The 13,130-nt window shown below is 44.0% G+C and overlaps 1 protein-coding gene across 4 annotated transcripts in view; it reads left to right on the top strand.

Annotated features, from left to right (window-relative positions):
* The first annotated feature begins 436 nt into the window (after nt 1-436).
* Nucleotides 437-13,130, top strand: part of Nmnat2 (nicotinamide nucleotide adenylyltransferase 2) — a 164,486-nt gene continuing 151,792 nt past the window's right edge. Inside the window, exon 1 of one of the 4 annotated variants that reach the window (XR_387163.4) lies at nt 437-849. Coding sequence is in view for 2 of the 4 variants with exons in the window: in XM_006529456.4 (XP_006529519.1) it covers nt 765-849 (85 nt within the window). In the remaining 2 variants the exon portion in view is untranslated. The remainder of the gene's footprint in view (nt 850-13,130) is intronic. The other 3 variants (XM_006529456.4, XM_006529455.4, NM_175460.3) reach the window with 3 other exon arrangements.

Genomic DNA, 13,130 nt, shown 5'->3' on the forward strand with positions numbered 1-13,130 from the left:
ATAGAGTGGTGACTGACTCAACTTGGACAGCTGATGTAGGAATTTCGTAATACTTAGCCTTACTAATTTCCCATTCATATCTGCCCAAACCCATAATTCAACCCACACAAAGGACCAACATTAGCAGAAGGGCTTTCTTAGTAGCCACAGGTCAAGATTTGGATTCCAGTCAATAGTTTAGAATCACTAAATAAGGGAGGAGAACAAAACAAAACAAAAAATCCGAAATGAACACTATTGAAAAGAAAACCTATCATTTGTCACTTTAAATATTAAAGCTCATGAAAAAGAAAATTCATAAAATCAAACATTTTTGAAGTCGGATATGTTAGGGAATGTAGACAGGGAGAGAAAAAGTGAGTCAGGAAAACGAAATTTGACACAGAGAGAACATAGCCAGCAACCACGCTGTAAGGATGCCAGGGTACCACTCCTTTCCTTGTAGATAAAGTAAGATGCAGTGAGGTGGGGTGGAGAGGGTAGAAACAATAGGGTCAGGAACCAAGACCAGTGACGCAAAAGAAGCTAGAGAGGAAGTAGGACTAAGCAGAGCCAAAGGGAGAGCAATACAAAAGCAGCCTTGGATCGAGCCGGAGTGGCAAGCGTTAAAGGGAGGCGGGGAGTGACGCGGTTTGCGTCTAGAGCGGCTCCTTGGAGTCCACAGCATCCACCGCCGGAGCCTCGCCTTCCTTTCTCCGTCTGCAGACATATCGAGACACAAAAAGAGGCAACCCCTGGATCAGTGCGAGAGACCTCATCCCATCATGACCGAGACCACAAAGACCCACGTTATCCTGCTGGCCTGCGGCAGCTTCAATCCCATCACTAAAGGGCACATTCAGATGTTCGGTGAGTCCTCCCGCCCACCCCGGAGGCTGCTTCCGCTGCTCTACTCTCGCCAATATCAGGGCTTTCCAAGGCGATTGAGCAGGAAGGCGTGCGCCCCTCCGGAGGGGTGCGCCGGCTGATCAGGCTGGTGCCAGGTCAGCCCCAACTATCCCCGCTAGCACGAGCCGACGCAAACTGCGTTTTTTCCAGGCTTCTCTAGCGTGGGGCCAGATCGCCTCGCCGAGGGCCAGGGATGGGGGAGGTGCGGGGCTGGGGGGTGAGTGTCCTCTGGGGTGGGGTGGGGGCGCCTGGTTAGAGCCCTGGAGTGCGGTGGTTTGAGTACTTGGCGGGCAAGGGTGGGGATAGGGGCAGAGGTTGGGGTGCGAAGAAGGAAGGAGAAGGGCTGAAGATAACGTGCTGTTTGTTTAGGATGGGCAGAAAGCTCGAAGGAGTTAAATGTGCCTCGGAGACACAAACACTCGCACACGACACACCAGTGGCAGGGACTGGGGCTTCAAGGAGACTAATACTGGGCTTGGCTGGCGGTTCCAGGAGGCTCAACGGACAATGTTTGGAGATTGTAGCTTTGGTGGCCCAGAGCGGTGGATGTTGGCTAATGGAGAGGGAAGGGTACCACTGCCCCGCCGAGGTTTGGCTCCGGCTGCCTTGGAAAGGGGAGGGGGCGGGGCGACTGCTTCGGGAGGTGGTCCACGAGCCGGCGAGATGGATCCCGGCCCAAGTTGGCCAAGGTTCTGCCCAAGGCGGCGATGACAACCGGCATCCTTGCGGTGTGAGTGTGAAGATGGATATTTGAATGTGCGTGAGAGCTCGTGTGTGGGGTAGGGACGTGTCTTCACGAGTTTGTTTTTTGAGGTTCGGGACGTACAGTGAGAGGGGGAAAGCTCAGGCGTCTCGGGTGCGTGCATAAAGGTCCAGCAGAGAGGCAGGAAAGAGGTAATTGTCCACGCAGGTTGAAATTTCTCGCCGCCGGTGCGGAAGCCACGCCGCTCGAAGGCTACTGCTTTAGGACCCAAAGGCGCAGGGTGTGTGCGCGTTTAGACCCCTGAGAGGGGGACGCGGGGTCACTTTAAAAGCAGAAATTGAGAAGTTATAAGTTGGGGTGATTTTTCTTTTCCCCTGGGACTCAAGGAAATGAGTAAGGGAGAGCCAGGGCTCTGGGGATGGGAGAAGGGCAGGGTGAGAGTCCCTGACCCGGCCCTGCGGTGAGGCGCTCTCCACAGGCGGTGGTGCTGAAACGCAGAGCGCTGCTACTGGCTGCGGGCACACGTGTTTGCCCAGGTCTGGAGGACTGCCAGAGCTTTCCTAGGCTGTTTAATGAAAGCCACAGCATATCCGTGAAGACCACCCCAAATGCATAAGCCAAAACTCTTTCCTCTAACCCTAAAAGATTATTCTGCACTGGGCCTTACGGCTAACAGGACAACATTATAAAACTACCCTGCACACAGGACAGGTTCAGTAGCCACCTTATGGAACGGGGAAAGTTAGGACGTCTAAGAAGCAGCCATTCCTTCTGCTTTATTCTGTAAGCTTTTAAAAGTGTTTATTCAGAAATGTCGCCAACTTGCCTGTTAAACAGGGTGCTTTGTTCCAGCATTAAGGTAAACCAGCAGCAAGGTAGGCCACATCCCCAGTCTTTTGAAGTAGCAGCAACCTGGGCAGCCACCACTTTTAACCTTCTTGTGAGTTCAGTGCCTTCTCTTCTACTCTTCCTCCTCATGGCTCACTTTCCGTTGGCAGTCGTTTGCTAATATTGTTTCCCTCCCCCTTGGCCAGGCAGGATCGGGCTTCCTTGGGAACTCTTTGGCTTTAGGAGCCTTTAGTGGGAGAGTGGGTGCTCCTCCTTTTTTTCAGGGACTAAGGATGTGGAAAATCCCACTTGCTGTAGGATTAGAAGTGGGTCAGATTTTGATTTTGATGGAGAGCAAGGGCATGGGACTGCAGCTGGAGAGTTTGGTAGCAGCGATAAGGGCGGTTACTGAGGGAATGCTGGCCAGACAGTTCTCCTGGAGCTTTGGGGATAAAATGTGAAAGCAGGCAGGGGTGGTAGCAGAAGAGTTTTGTGGATGGAGACATTTGACAGTGGCCATTAGTCACTTCCCATTGGCACCGAGGACCAATCAAGAATAGCTGTCAAGAACGCCTTTTTAAGTGTCCATTAAGTGTAACATAAAGAAACACAGGAAAAAGGCTGTGATGTGGGTTCACTCTGGGTGGAAGGAGCTTACCACCTAATGGAGGCATTTCCAAAGTACAGAAACATGTGAAGAAGAAGATGAGATAGATATCAAACCGTTTATTGTGGAATCTCTTATCGGTATCTTTGAGCTTCTGTTGCATTTTGAAAATTATTTTTGACATCTATTTCATTATTATTTGTGATTGTGCATGTGTGTGCATGCAATGTGTATGTATGTGTGTGTGTGCATGCATGTGTGTGTATGTGTGTATGTGTGTGAGTATGCATATGTGTGCATGAGTGCATGTGTGTGCATGCACGTGTGTGTATGTGTGAGTATGCATGTGTGTGTGCATGAGTACATGTGTGTGCATGCATGTGCTACAGCTTTCATATGAAGGTCAGAGGGCAACTTGTGAGAATTGCTGCCCTTCTACTGTGTGTGAACTGGGTACTGAACTCAGGTTGTCAGCTTTGGTAACAAGCGTCTTTGCTTTCAGAGACATTTTAGCAGCCCTATAAATTTTTTGTTGTTTTTTTAATTTCATATTTTTTGAGACCCTGTCTCAGTTTTATTGTCCTGGATGGCCTAGAACTTACTATGTGGATCTGGCCAGTCCTAAACTCAGAGAGATCTACCTCCCTCTTCCTTGTGAATTGGTTTTATTTTGTTTTATATGTTTTGATAATAGATCTCACTCTTAGCCCAAGCTGGTCTCAAAGTCATGTTAATTCTCCTGCCTCGGCCTTTGCAAGTACTGGAACAGGCATGAGCTACCATGCTTGGCTTTATAAATTACTTTTGTAGGGCAGTTTCTAGTTAAAGGCTTTTCATGTATGTTTTGAACTTGTCATATTAACAACCTATCAAGACAGATATCGGCACCATCTCTTTTGCAAGTGGGGAATTGGTTTTCGGAGATTGAGCAGGGTCTCAAGGGCCCTAGGCTGGCCTCAGCATGGCTGTGCAGTCAGGGATGACTTGAGCCTCTCACCCTATTACTTCTGCCTCCTGAATGCTAGGATTACACAGGGACACCCAGTTCTGAGTTGTCCTGAGCTTCACCTCACAGATCCCGCTTACAGACACTGCCACAGTGCATGAGCTAGGAAGAAGTGCTCAGCTAATTTGGTTGGTCATCTTATGAGCACTATTCCCTTTAATTGTATCCTAATTAGAACGAGATTGACCATCAGCTTACTGAACTCTTGGGGGCGTGTTTCCTTGGGAGCTCTTTCTCAAAAAAAAAAAAGAAAAAGAAAAAGAAAGAAGAGAAAAGAAAGAAAGAGAAAAAGAAAAAAGAAAGAAAGAAAAGGAAAAGAAAAGAAAAGAAAAGAAAAGAAAAGAAAAGAAAAGAAAGAGGACAAGCTACCCACCTATTTTCTTTAAAAAAATGACTTTAAGGTTTTTCTCCCCAAGAATACATAAGTACTTAACATAATTATATTATCTTGTTTGTTTGTTTGTTTGTTGTTTGTTTGAGACAGGGTTTCTCTGTGTAGCCTTGGCTGTCCTGGAACTCACTCTGTAGACCAGGCTGGCCTCGAACTCAGAAATCTGCCTGCATCTCCTCCCGAGTGCTGGGATTAAAGGCGTGTGCCACCACTGCCCAGCTCATAATTATATTATCAGACTTTCTTTAGGTATGTGAAATTTGGTCGTTACGTAAATGTAACCCAGAGTTTGAGATGCAGAAGCCGGAGGATCAGGAATTCAAGGCAGCCTGCTTCATAAGGCTGCTACATGAGATCTGTACTGTACTATACCTGCTTCATAAGGCTGCTACATGAGATCTGTACCGTACTATACCTCAAAGACAAAACAAAACAAAACAAAAATCCAACAACAACAAACTCCCAAAACTAAAACAAAAACAAAAACAAAAACAAAAAAAAAACCCCTTAAATTGCTTTAGTAGAGCACCTGTAGTTTTAAAATTGAGTTGCTTTCCAAAGGGGGAAAAGACAAAATATAAACAAACAGACAAACAAAATCAACATTTAGAACTAAAAAACTCACTTTTTTCTGTTTTTGAAATGTATTTGTGTATTGTTTCTGTGTGTGTTCAGGAGTCTGTGTTTGAAGAGACGTACATGAAGGACATTTGACAACCTTGGGTGTCATCCTTAGGAGCCACCCACTTCTTTTAAGACAGGGCCTCTCAAATCCCCAGGGATCTGCTTGACTTCACCTCCCCAATGCTGACATTACAAGCATTGTGTCACCAACCCCCCGCCCCTTTAAAAAAAGTATGTGGGTTCTCAGATCCTTGCAAAGAAAGAACTTTTGATTAAGCCATCCCCCAAGCCTCATTCTTCATTTGTATAAATTATACCTCGTACAATTTTGTATATCTGTAAAACATTTTAGAATGAACCTTTCTCTTACTCTGAAAGGGGAGTTGAATATATCCAATTTGTAGACTACAGAAACATAGGAAAACGTAGTATTGGTGACGAAGATAGTTGACACAGCTGAACTGTTCTCAGGGATGAATACAAAGTTTTTTTTTTAGCAAAGTAAAACTATGAACTAGTGATGTCACTATGCACAGATCGACCTCGCTGCATCAGAAGGCAATGTGAAGCCCGAAGGATCTTTATGTAAATTCTTAATTTTCATAACTTTAAAGAAAACTATACTGAAATACCATTTCCAGCATACAGATGTGTAATCTCTATTTAAAAAGGAATACTAATAGATATTTATATTGATCTATTTGTGGTAAATCTATCATTGAGTAGTCAAACAGCAAGTTTGGGTAGAAAAGAAAGAGGTTGATAGATTAGTTTGGGCATAAAAGAAGAAAGAGATGGTTTAATCAGAGCAGATGCTACTTTTGATGACTGTAAAATAGATTTTCCAGTGTTTCCATTTCAGTGTGTTTTTCTTTGAGTAATCGGATCATTTGAAATGAGCAGAGTCCGATTCTGCTCTCTGTGGGTGCAGATGGAATGTAGCCTCTGTTGTTACAGCTGAAATGAACTCGAGGGCCAATGATAACTACCAGAAAGTAAGACAGCATTTAAGAGGCTAGCCTTGTCAACATAGAGTGCTGCAGGTCAGCTAGAGCTACACAAGACCTTACTTATCCTGGGGGTGGGGGAGCATTCAATGTGCTTGAAATACTTACAGTATTAAATGCTCACTAAACACAACATAGTACTCCATACTATGGATTTGCTTGCTATCTTATGAGACAAAAGGGATTTGGGATAAGGGAGAGGGCAGAAGTGGGGGAGTTGGAGTCAAGTTCTCACTATGTAGCATAGGCTGTGCTACAACTTGATATACAGCTCAGGCTAGTCTTGAACTTACCATCCTTCTGCCTTAGCATTTTGAGTGCTGGGATTCACAGCTATGTTGCACTATGTCTGGCTAACCTAGAACATAGTATAACTCATTTTACAAATCAGAAGACTCTACTTTCAGGGATCATTTCTATAGTTCATTACAAATAGCAAAGCAGAAGTACAGGTGTGTCATTTGAACAGGGGAATATGTGGAAATCCAGAAGGAAGCAGTTTTCCGATGTCCAGACTTGAATCCACAATACCCTTTCATACCCATGCCTGTGACTGTAAGAACGATATTGAGAACCACTCTTACTGCTGAAAGAGGGAGCCATCGACACTTAGCTGGCAACAAGGACAAGAAGAATCTCACAGCTAGCTCCTCGGTGATAACGCAACCCAACAACAAAATATACCAGCAGAGGTATCTCCTGCTCATATCAAGAAAGGGCCTTGTTTTTCCAGTTTTCCTGTATGCTCAGAACATTTCTGCCACCTCCCCCAGCATTCTCGTCCCTTCCCACTCTTTACTTCTACTGATACCTTTATTTAGATCCTCATTTCAACAGTACTTTCTCAAGAGAACCCCCGCTGACTCCTAAATAAGTCTGGCTTCCCTGACATTTGCTTTCTTACCACCTGATGCTGTCTCTGTGACATAGCTCCCATTTCACCTCCAACTCCGCGCTATAATTGGATTTCTATAAGGAGAGAAACGGTGTGCGATTTAGTCACTGACTATGTCCTAGTACCTAGCACAGAGTAGGTGTCCCACCATAGTTGCTGAATAAATAAGAAATAAAGGGCAGTATAAAGTCTGTGCCAGGCAGAGGGGCTGAGCACGCTCATGGACCGAGACAATGAAACAGTCATCAGGGGTCAGAATCAAGAAAAATTCAAGATGCCTCAAGAGAAAGGGTACAGGGAGGAGACATGCTAGAGAGGCAGGTGAGGTCTAGTCAGTTGTGAGAGCTTGTGACTCCTGTTAAAGAAGCCAGATTCTCCCCCTCCCCCTGCCCCCCAATGGTAGTGAAGGGACTTTGGTATTGTTTTTAAGTAAAGAAAATATTCATATCTTTTAAATCAATGCTTGATTGTATATTTTGTTTGTTTGTTTTTGTTTTTCGAGACAAGGTTTCTCTGTGTAGTCCTGGCTGTCCTGGAACTCACTCTGGAGACCAGGCTGGCTTTGAACTCACTCTGTAGATCCGCCTGCCACTGCCTCCCAAGTGCCGGGATTAAAGGCGTGTGCCACTACTGCCTGACTTAATTGTATTTTTAAGAGTTTATATTTTTTATTTGTATGTATGTATGTAGTATGTATGTATGTATGTATGCATGTATGTATGTGCTTCAGAGGCCAGAAGAAGGCATAGGTTACCCTAGACTTCAAGTTTTGGGTGGTTGTGAGCTGCCTGACATGGGAACCAAACCCATGTCTTCTGGAAGAGCAGTAAGCACTCTGAACCCCCAGCTGTCTCTCTAACGCTTGGAATTGAATGTTGAACATAGGAGGCTGGTGAAGGGAGAAGACGTGGTGATTTCTTAGACACACATTTCAACAACACAGAATCAAGACAGCAGATGGGCATCTGCCCTGGCTGCTGCTATTCAGGAAGGACACGTAGTGCCTCTGAAAGTCCCTGGGGGAGTAAACAGAAGTTCATGTTTGCTGGTTTGTATGTGCCTCTCCGGGGCACATAATCAAAAGCACCAGAGGAGAAGCAGGTTTTAGCTGGTGGACAAAGTGAACATGAGTGGATTTTCCTTCAAATTTTTAAGAAATTCATATTCTTACCAAGCACTAAAACAGGAGAAATAAACCGTTAAGTTCCAAGTCCCTCTGTGGCCTGGTATGTCTGCTTGCTCTATGGAACATTCCCAGGCAGCTCCAAATGCATTCTTCAAAGTGCTTCACACACGAACAATGCTGAAGTTCATCAGCATTAAGGAAATTAAAAAGATCAAAAGGGTTTTTTTTTGTTTTTTTTTTTAGTATGAAATTGGAAGATAATCAAGATCTTAAATTGATTTTTTTTTTAAAGTGAAGGCTGTGAAATGGGAGCAACTGATATATAGGTCACAAAATTCTCAAAAGCATGCCCTTCCCAAGACGGTGGGGTAGCACCATCAAGCAGGACCAGGCAGTCCCACCAAACACAGGCTAAGCTGAGGGTCTACTCAGGGTTCTCCGTGGGGCTCTCACAGATGCTTCTGGGGCAGGAGCCGTGTGTGCTCATGATACAGGAAGACTGGGCCAGTACACTCAGGTAGCTTGATGTGCTTTCTCTTGCTGAATGGAGTGGCTGCCTCAGTGTGGACAGGACTTGCTTGTAAGAAGCAAATCTCCTATGCAGAATTCATCCTAAGCCAAAGATAGTCTACAACAGGGCTCCTGAAAATTTTTCTATTTGCAGCTGTTTTTTTTACCTAAAGACAATTTTTTACCCAATCCCAACTATATAAATATATTTATATAAATATAAATAGGGTTAAATAACCCTAACCCTAGCATGTGTATATATATTATATATGTATATATACACATATATGTATATATATGTATTACACACACACATACACACCATTTACTGATAATAAATCAGAGAAATTTATTCTAAAACAACTCTTTAGTATACATGTATTTTTGTCATTTTATTATGACAAATTATATTTATCTATAATGTATATAAATATAATAAATATATTTAAATATAAATATACAAATATAATACATATGAATTTTATTATTACATAGATGAAAGAAAATTTGCATGTTAATGTTTTTTTGTTTTTACATAAGGAATTAAGCCTTGAGGCTGGGGCTGTCTTTCACTTGGTCTGCATACCATTCAGGACGCTTTGGGTTTGATTCCAGCACCAAATAAACCTAGTTTGATGGTGCACTCAGGCATCACATGGGGAAAGGCCAGAAGTTCAAGGCTAACCTCAGCTACAAAATGAGTTTGAAGCCAATCTGGGCTACATGAGAAGCTATCTAAAAAAACACAAAATAAAACTAAGCCAGGAAATAACAATAATTAAAAAAAACAACCAGACAAACAAAAACAAGGAGTTAAATCCTGACTGAATATTTGATACTAAGAGGTGTAGAACATCTTCATGTTTCTGAGAGTTATTGCTGCTTTAATTTTATGGTCAGTGGTACTCAGAATTCTGATTCAACTGCCCCCACACACAGGCAGAAGTTTAGGCCATATCAGGAATGGTTGGAAGTCCTGCCCTAATCTGTGATGGTTGGGCTTGCTTGTCAACTTGACATACCTGAAGAGAGAGTTTCAACCGAAAAATTGGCGCCACCCCCTTGGTCTATGTCTGTGTCTATGGGGCATTTTCTTGAGTGCCGATTGGTATGGGGACACCCTAGTGGACAGTACCATACGGGGGCAGGTGAACGAGCCAGCGGGTGCAAGCCTGTAGACAGTTTCCTCTGTAGCTCTGCTTCAGTGCCTGCATTGAGCCCTGCCTTCCCTCCATGACAGACTGTAACTTGTAAGCTTAAATAAACTCTCTATTTCTTCAGCTGCTTTTGGTTATGGGATACATCATGGCAATGGAAAGCAAACTAGAACATAACCCCCAAGCCAAAAATTCATTTAGCAGTATTTTACGAAACTCAAGCCAGCAACTCCAAACAGCAATTTATTAAATAAAAAAATTGAACACAATACAATGCAAATAGATACAATGTTGGTGCTTAAACACAGAAGAGAGACAAGAAGACCTGGGAAGCCTTTGCTTTCTGTAATTAAATCGTTATGTTTCTGTGTGCAGCAGCCCCACAGCATGAGACTGGCTTGAATCTGCCCAAGGTGTTTCAGACAGCATGTATCAGTGTGACAGGGACTAATGACATGCGCAGTGCACAGTGCGACAATTGTGTGGTCTCTAGCGAAGTCCCCAGATGCATCATGGGCGAGTACTTCCAGAAACGTCTCGGATTCACCACACGTCTGCTTTTGAGTTAATCCTTGGCCTTTATGCATCAGAGCCCTTTCCCTGTAGCCAAATATTTCTCACCTTCAGTCCCCGGGTCCCATTTGGGATTCGTTTAAACATCTATGGGCTGTGATCCAGAAGGCTGCTTTTCTTAGAGTTTTGAAATGAGGAACTATTTCTTTTTGCTTGATTTGATCGTAGTCTATGTATCTAAGCCTTTTTTTTTTCTTTTAACTTTCAGAATTTCAAAAGTGAGGTGGGTATGGTGGCTATGTCTGGTGAGTGAAAACAGGTGAATTCCAGAAGCTCCTTAACTAGCCATCCATGATGGATTCGTGAGCTCCTGGTTGAGTAGTAGACAGTATCTCATCACACACAGGGGTGCTAGTGCACCAGCACAAACACATGCACACACACATCCAAGTGCACACACCACATATACCAACTCCCCTCATAATTAAGAGGCTCACTGGCCTTTGAGAGTTGACTGTTTTAGTATCTACCTAAAGTCTCAGCACTGGGGAGTTAGAGGCAGGAGGGTGGAGAGTTCAAGGACAGCCTGTCTAAACAAAACAAGTCTGATGCTTCCTGACATACACACGTTTAAGGAAAGGAAGATGTTTGATTTTTGATTATACATTGAATAGATATATTGAATTCTTACACTATTCCTTGTAAGTCAGTACAGTCTTTGTTGGTCAAAAATTGTTTGAATTCTTATTTAGTATTAACTGATGTGTTATGAATCACAGAGAAACATTTATGCACATATCTCTGATGTTAGACTATCTCAAATGAACAGGTGAAAACACAACAAAATAACACTAAAGTTTGAACCTCTGTTCTTAAGATTCTGTGTGTGTGTGTGTGTGTGTGTGTGTGTGTGTGTGTGTGTGCATGCATTCGTGTGTGTATTTTATGCTGATAGAGATATGTGTAGATACATGACGTTACTTTTTTTTAAAAGATTTATTAATTTTATGCATGAGTACACTGTCACTGTCTTCAGATGCACCAGAAGAGGGTGTCAGATCTCATTACGGGTGGTTGTGAGCCACCATGTGGTTGCTGGGAATTGAACTCAGGACCTTTGGAAGAGCAGTCTTTGGAAGAGCAGTCAGTGCTCTTAACCTGTAAGCCATCTCTCCAGCCCCATCTACCTCATTCTTATCCATACCTAGCTCTGCCTGGAAGACCCATGTCTCATTTGTTGCCCTGTGTCTAGAACCTCCGATGTATATGGGCCCCTAGCACAGTGCCTGGCACAGTGCCTGTTCAGCCAATGTCTGTTGAATGAATGAGTTAACAGACGAGATAGTAGCATCATCCACGAGTGTTCTGCTTGAATACATGTCTGAGCACCGTAGGTGTGCCCGGTGCCCTCAGAGAACAGAAGCATCCGAGACCCTGGGATTAGAGTTACTGATGGTTGCAATTCCCTGTGTAGGTGCTGGGGATTGAGCAAGAGCAACAAGTGCTCTTAACTAGGGAGTCAGCTCTCTATCCTCCGTTTTCAGTCTTCACTAGGCTTGTGGTCAGAAAGGGTGGAGTCATTAGAAAGCTGGCACTCACTGATGGCGCCAAGTGTATTTATTGAGTACTGAATATGACCCAGGCACTGCACGAGACTTTAGGAATATGGAAATCCATGACACTCCCCTCTGTGCCCAGGAGGATCGTCTTGTGGACGGTCTCTAGAGACAAGCAAAGCAAACACAGCAGGTCACATGATCACTAGCCATCTGATCCCTAGATCTTGGTTTTCTCTGCCATAAAGGGACAGCAGGCAAGGCCTGGAGGGCACTGGGGTTGGCTGCCAGAGAAGAAGGCTCAGCCTTAGCCTGTGGGCCTGGGTGAGAGTAGCTATGAACATCTGAGTTTGAACGTTGGACACCCCGGGGATGGTGGTGGAAGGGTGGAGACCGGCATTTGGGGGTGACAGCAGGCTAAGTGTAAAGGTAACAGTGTGGCATGCTAAAGAATTTCCAGTAAGCTGGCTAGAAGGAAGACTGTGTGTGAATGGGCATAATGGAAGGAGAGAGAAAAGAGGCAAAAACCAGGCAGCTAGAGGTGCCAAGGGCTTCAGACAAAGCTCAGCAGTTTTATCAATGTTTAAAATGGCATTTGTGTGTGTGTGTGTGTGTGTGTGTGTGTATACAAGTGCATGTATGACAGAAGCATGTGGTGGTCAGAGGACAACTTATGCATGCTAGCTCGCTCACTCTCTCTCCACCCTGTGGACCCCAGGGATCAAACTCAAGCTGTCAATCTTGGCAGCAAGAATGATTACTCTCAATCCAGTGCTTTTATTGAGCCCTAGAGGGGAGATGCTGGGGTTGCCCCTCCCAGTCACAGGACCTGCTCCCCAGATGTAAGCATTTCTCCTATTAGCCACCCCCAATTGAGATATGCGACTGTGCATTATAAATATTTAAATGGTTTTTTCTTTGTTATTTTTGAAATAGGAGTTTCTTTTTCTTTTTATCGTGATTTTATTTATTGATTTTTCTGAAATGAAATTACGGTGCATTGTATGAACCACCTCTAGCAATGAAATATACTGCTATACAGACTTTTAAATATTAACCACAAGACTCCCCACTTCCCTGGTGAGAAGCCACGCTCACCCCGTACTCAGTCCTGTGCCTTGCTGGGCCTCAGCAGATGTATCTGCCATTCTTCTGTTCCCCGAGTTCATGTGACCCTAGTTATATCTATGATTCAGAAGAATTGGATATGCCTTCAACCTTCTCCACTTAACTTGAAAGCAAATAGTTTGAAGACCTTTCCTTTAACACTTGTTAATTTGTCCTGGGGGCCTTAAACAAATAATATATTCCCATCCTTG

The sequence above is a fragment of the Mus musculus genome, chromosome 1 (genome assembly GCF_000001635.26).
Source record: "Mus musculus strain C57BL/6J chromosome 1, GRCm38.p6 C57BL/6J".
Classification (NCBI taxonomy): domain Eukaryota; kingdom Metazoa; phylum Chordata; class Mammalia; order Rodentia; family Muridae; genus Mus; species Mus musculus.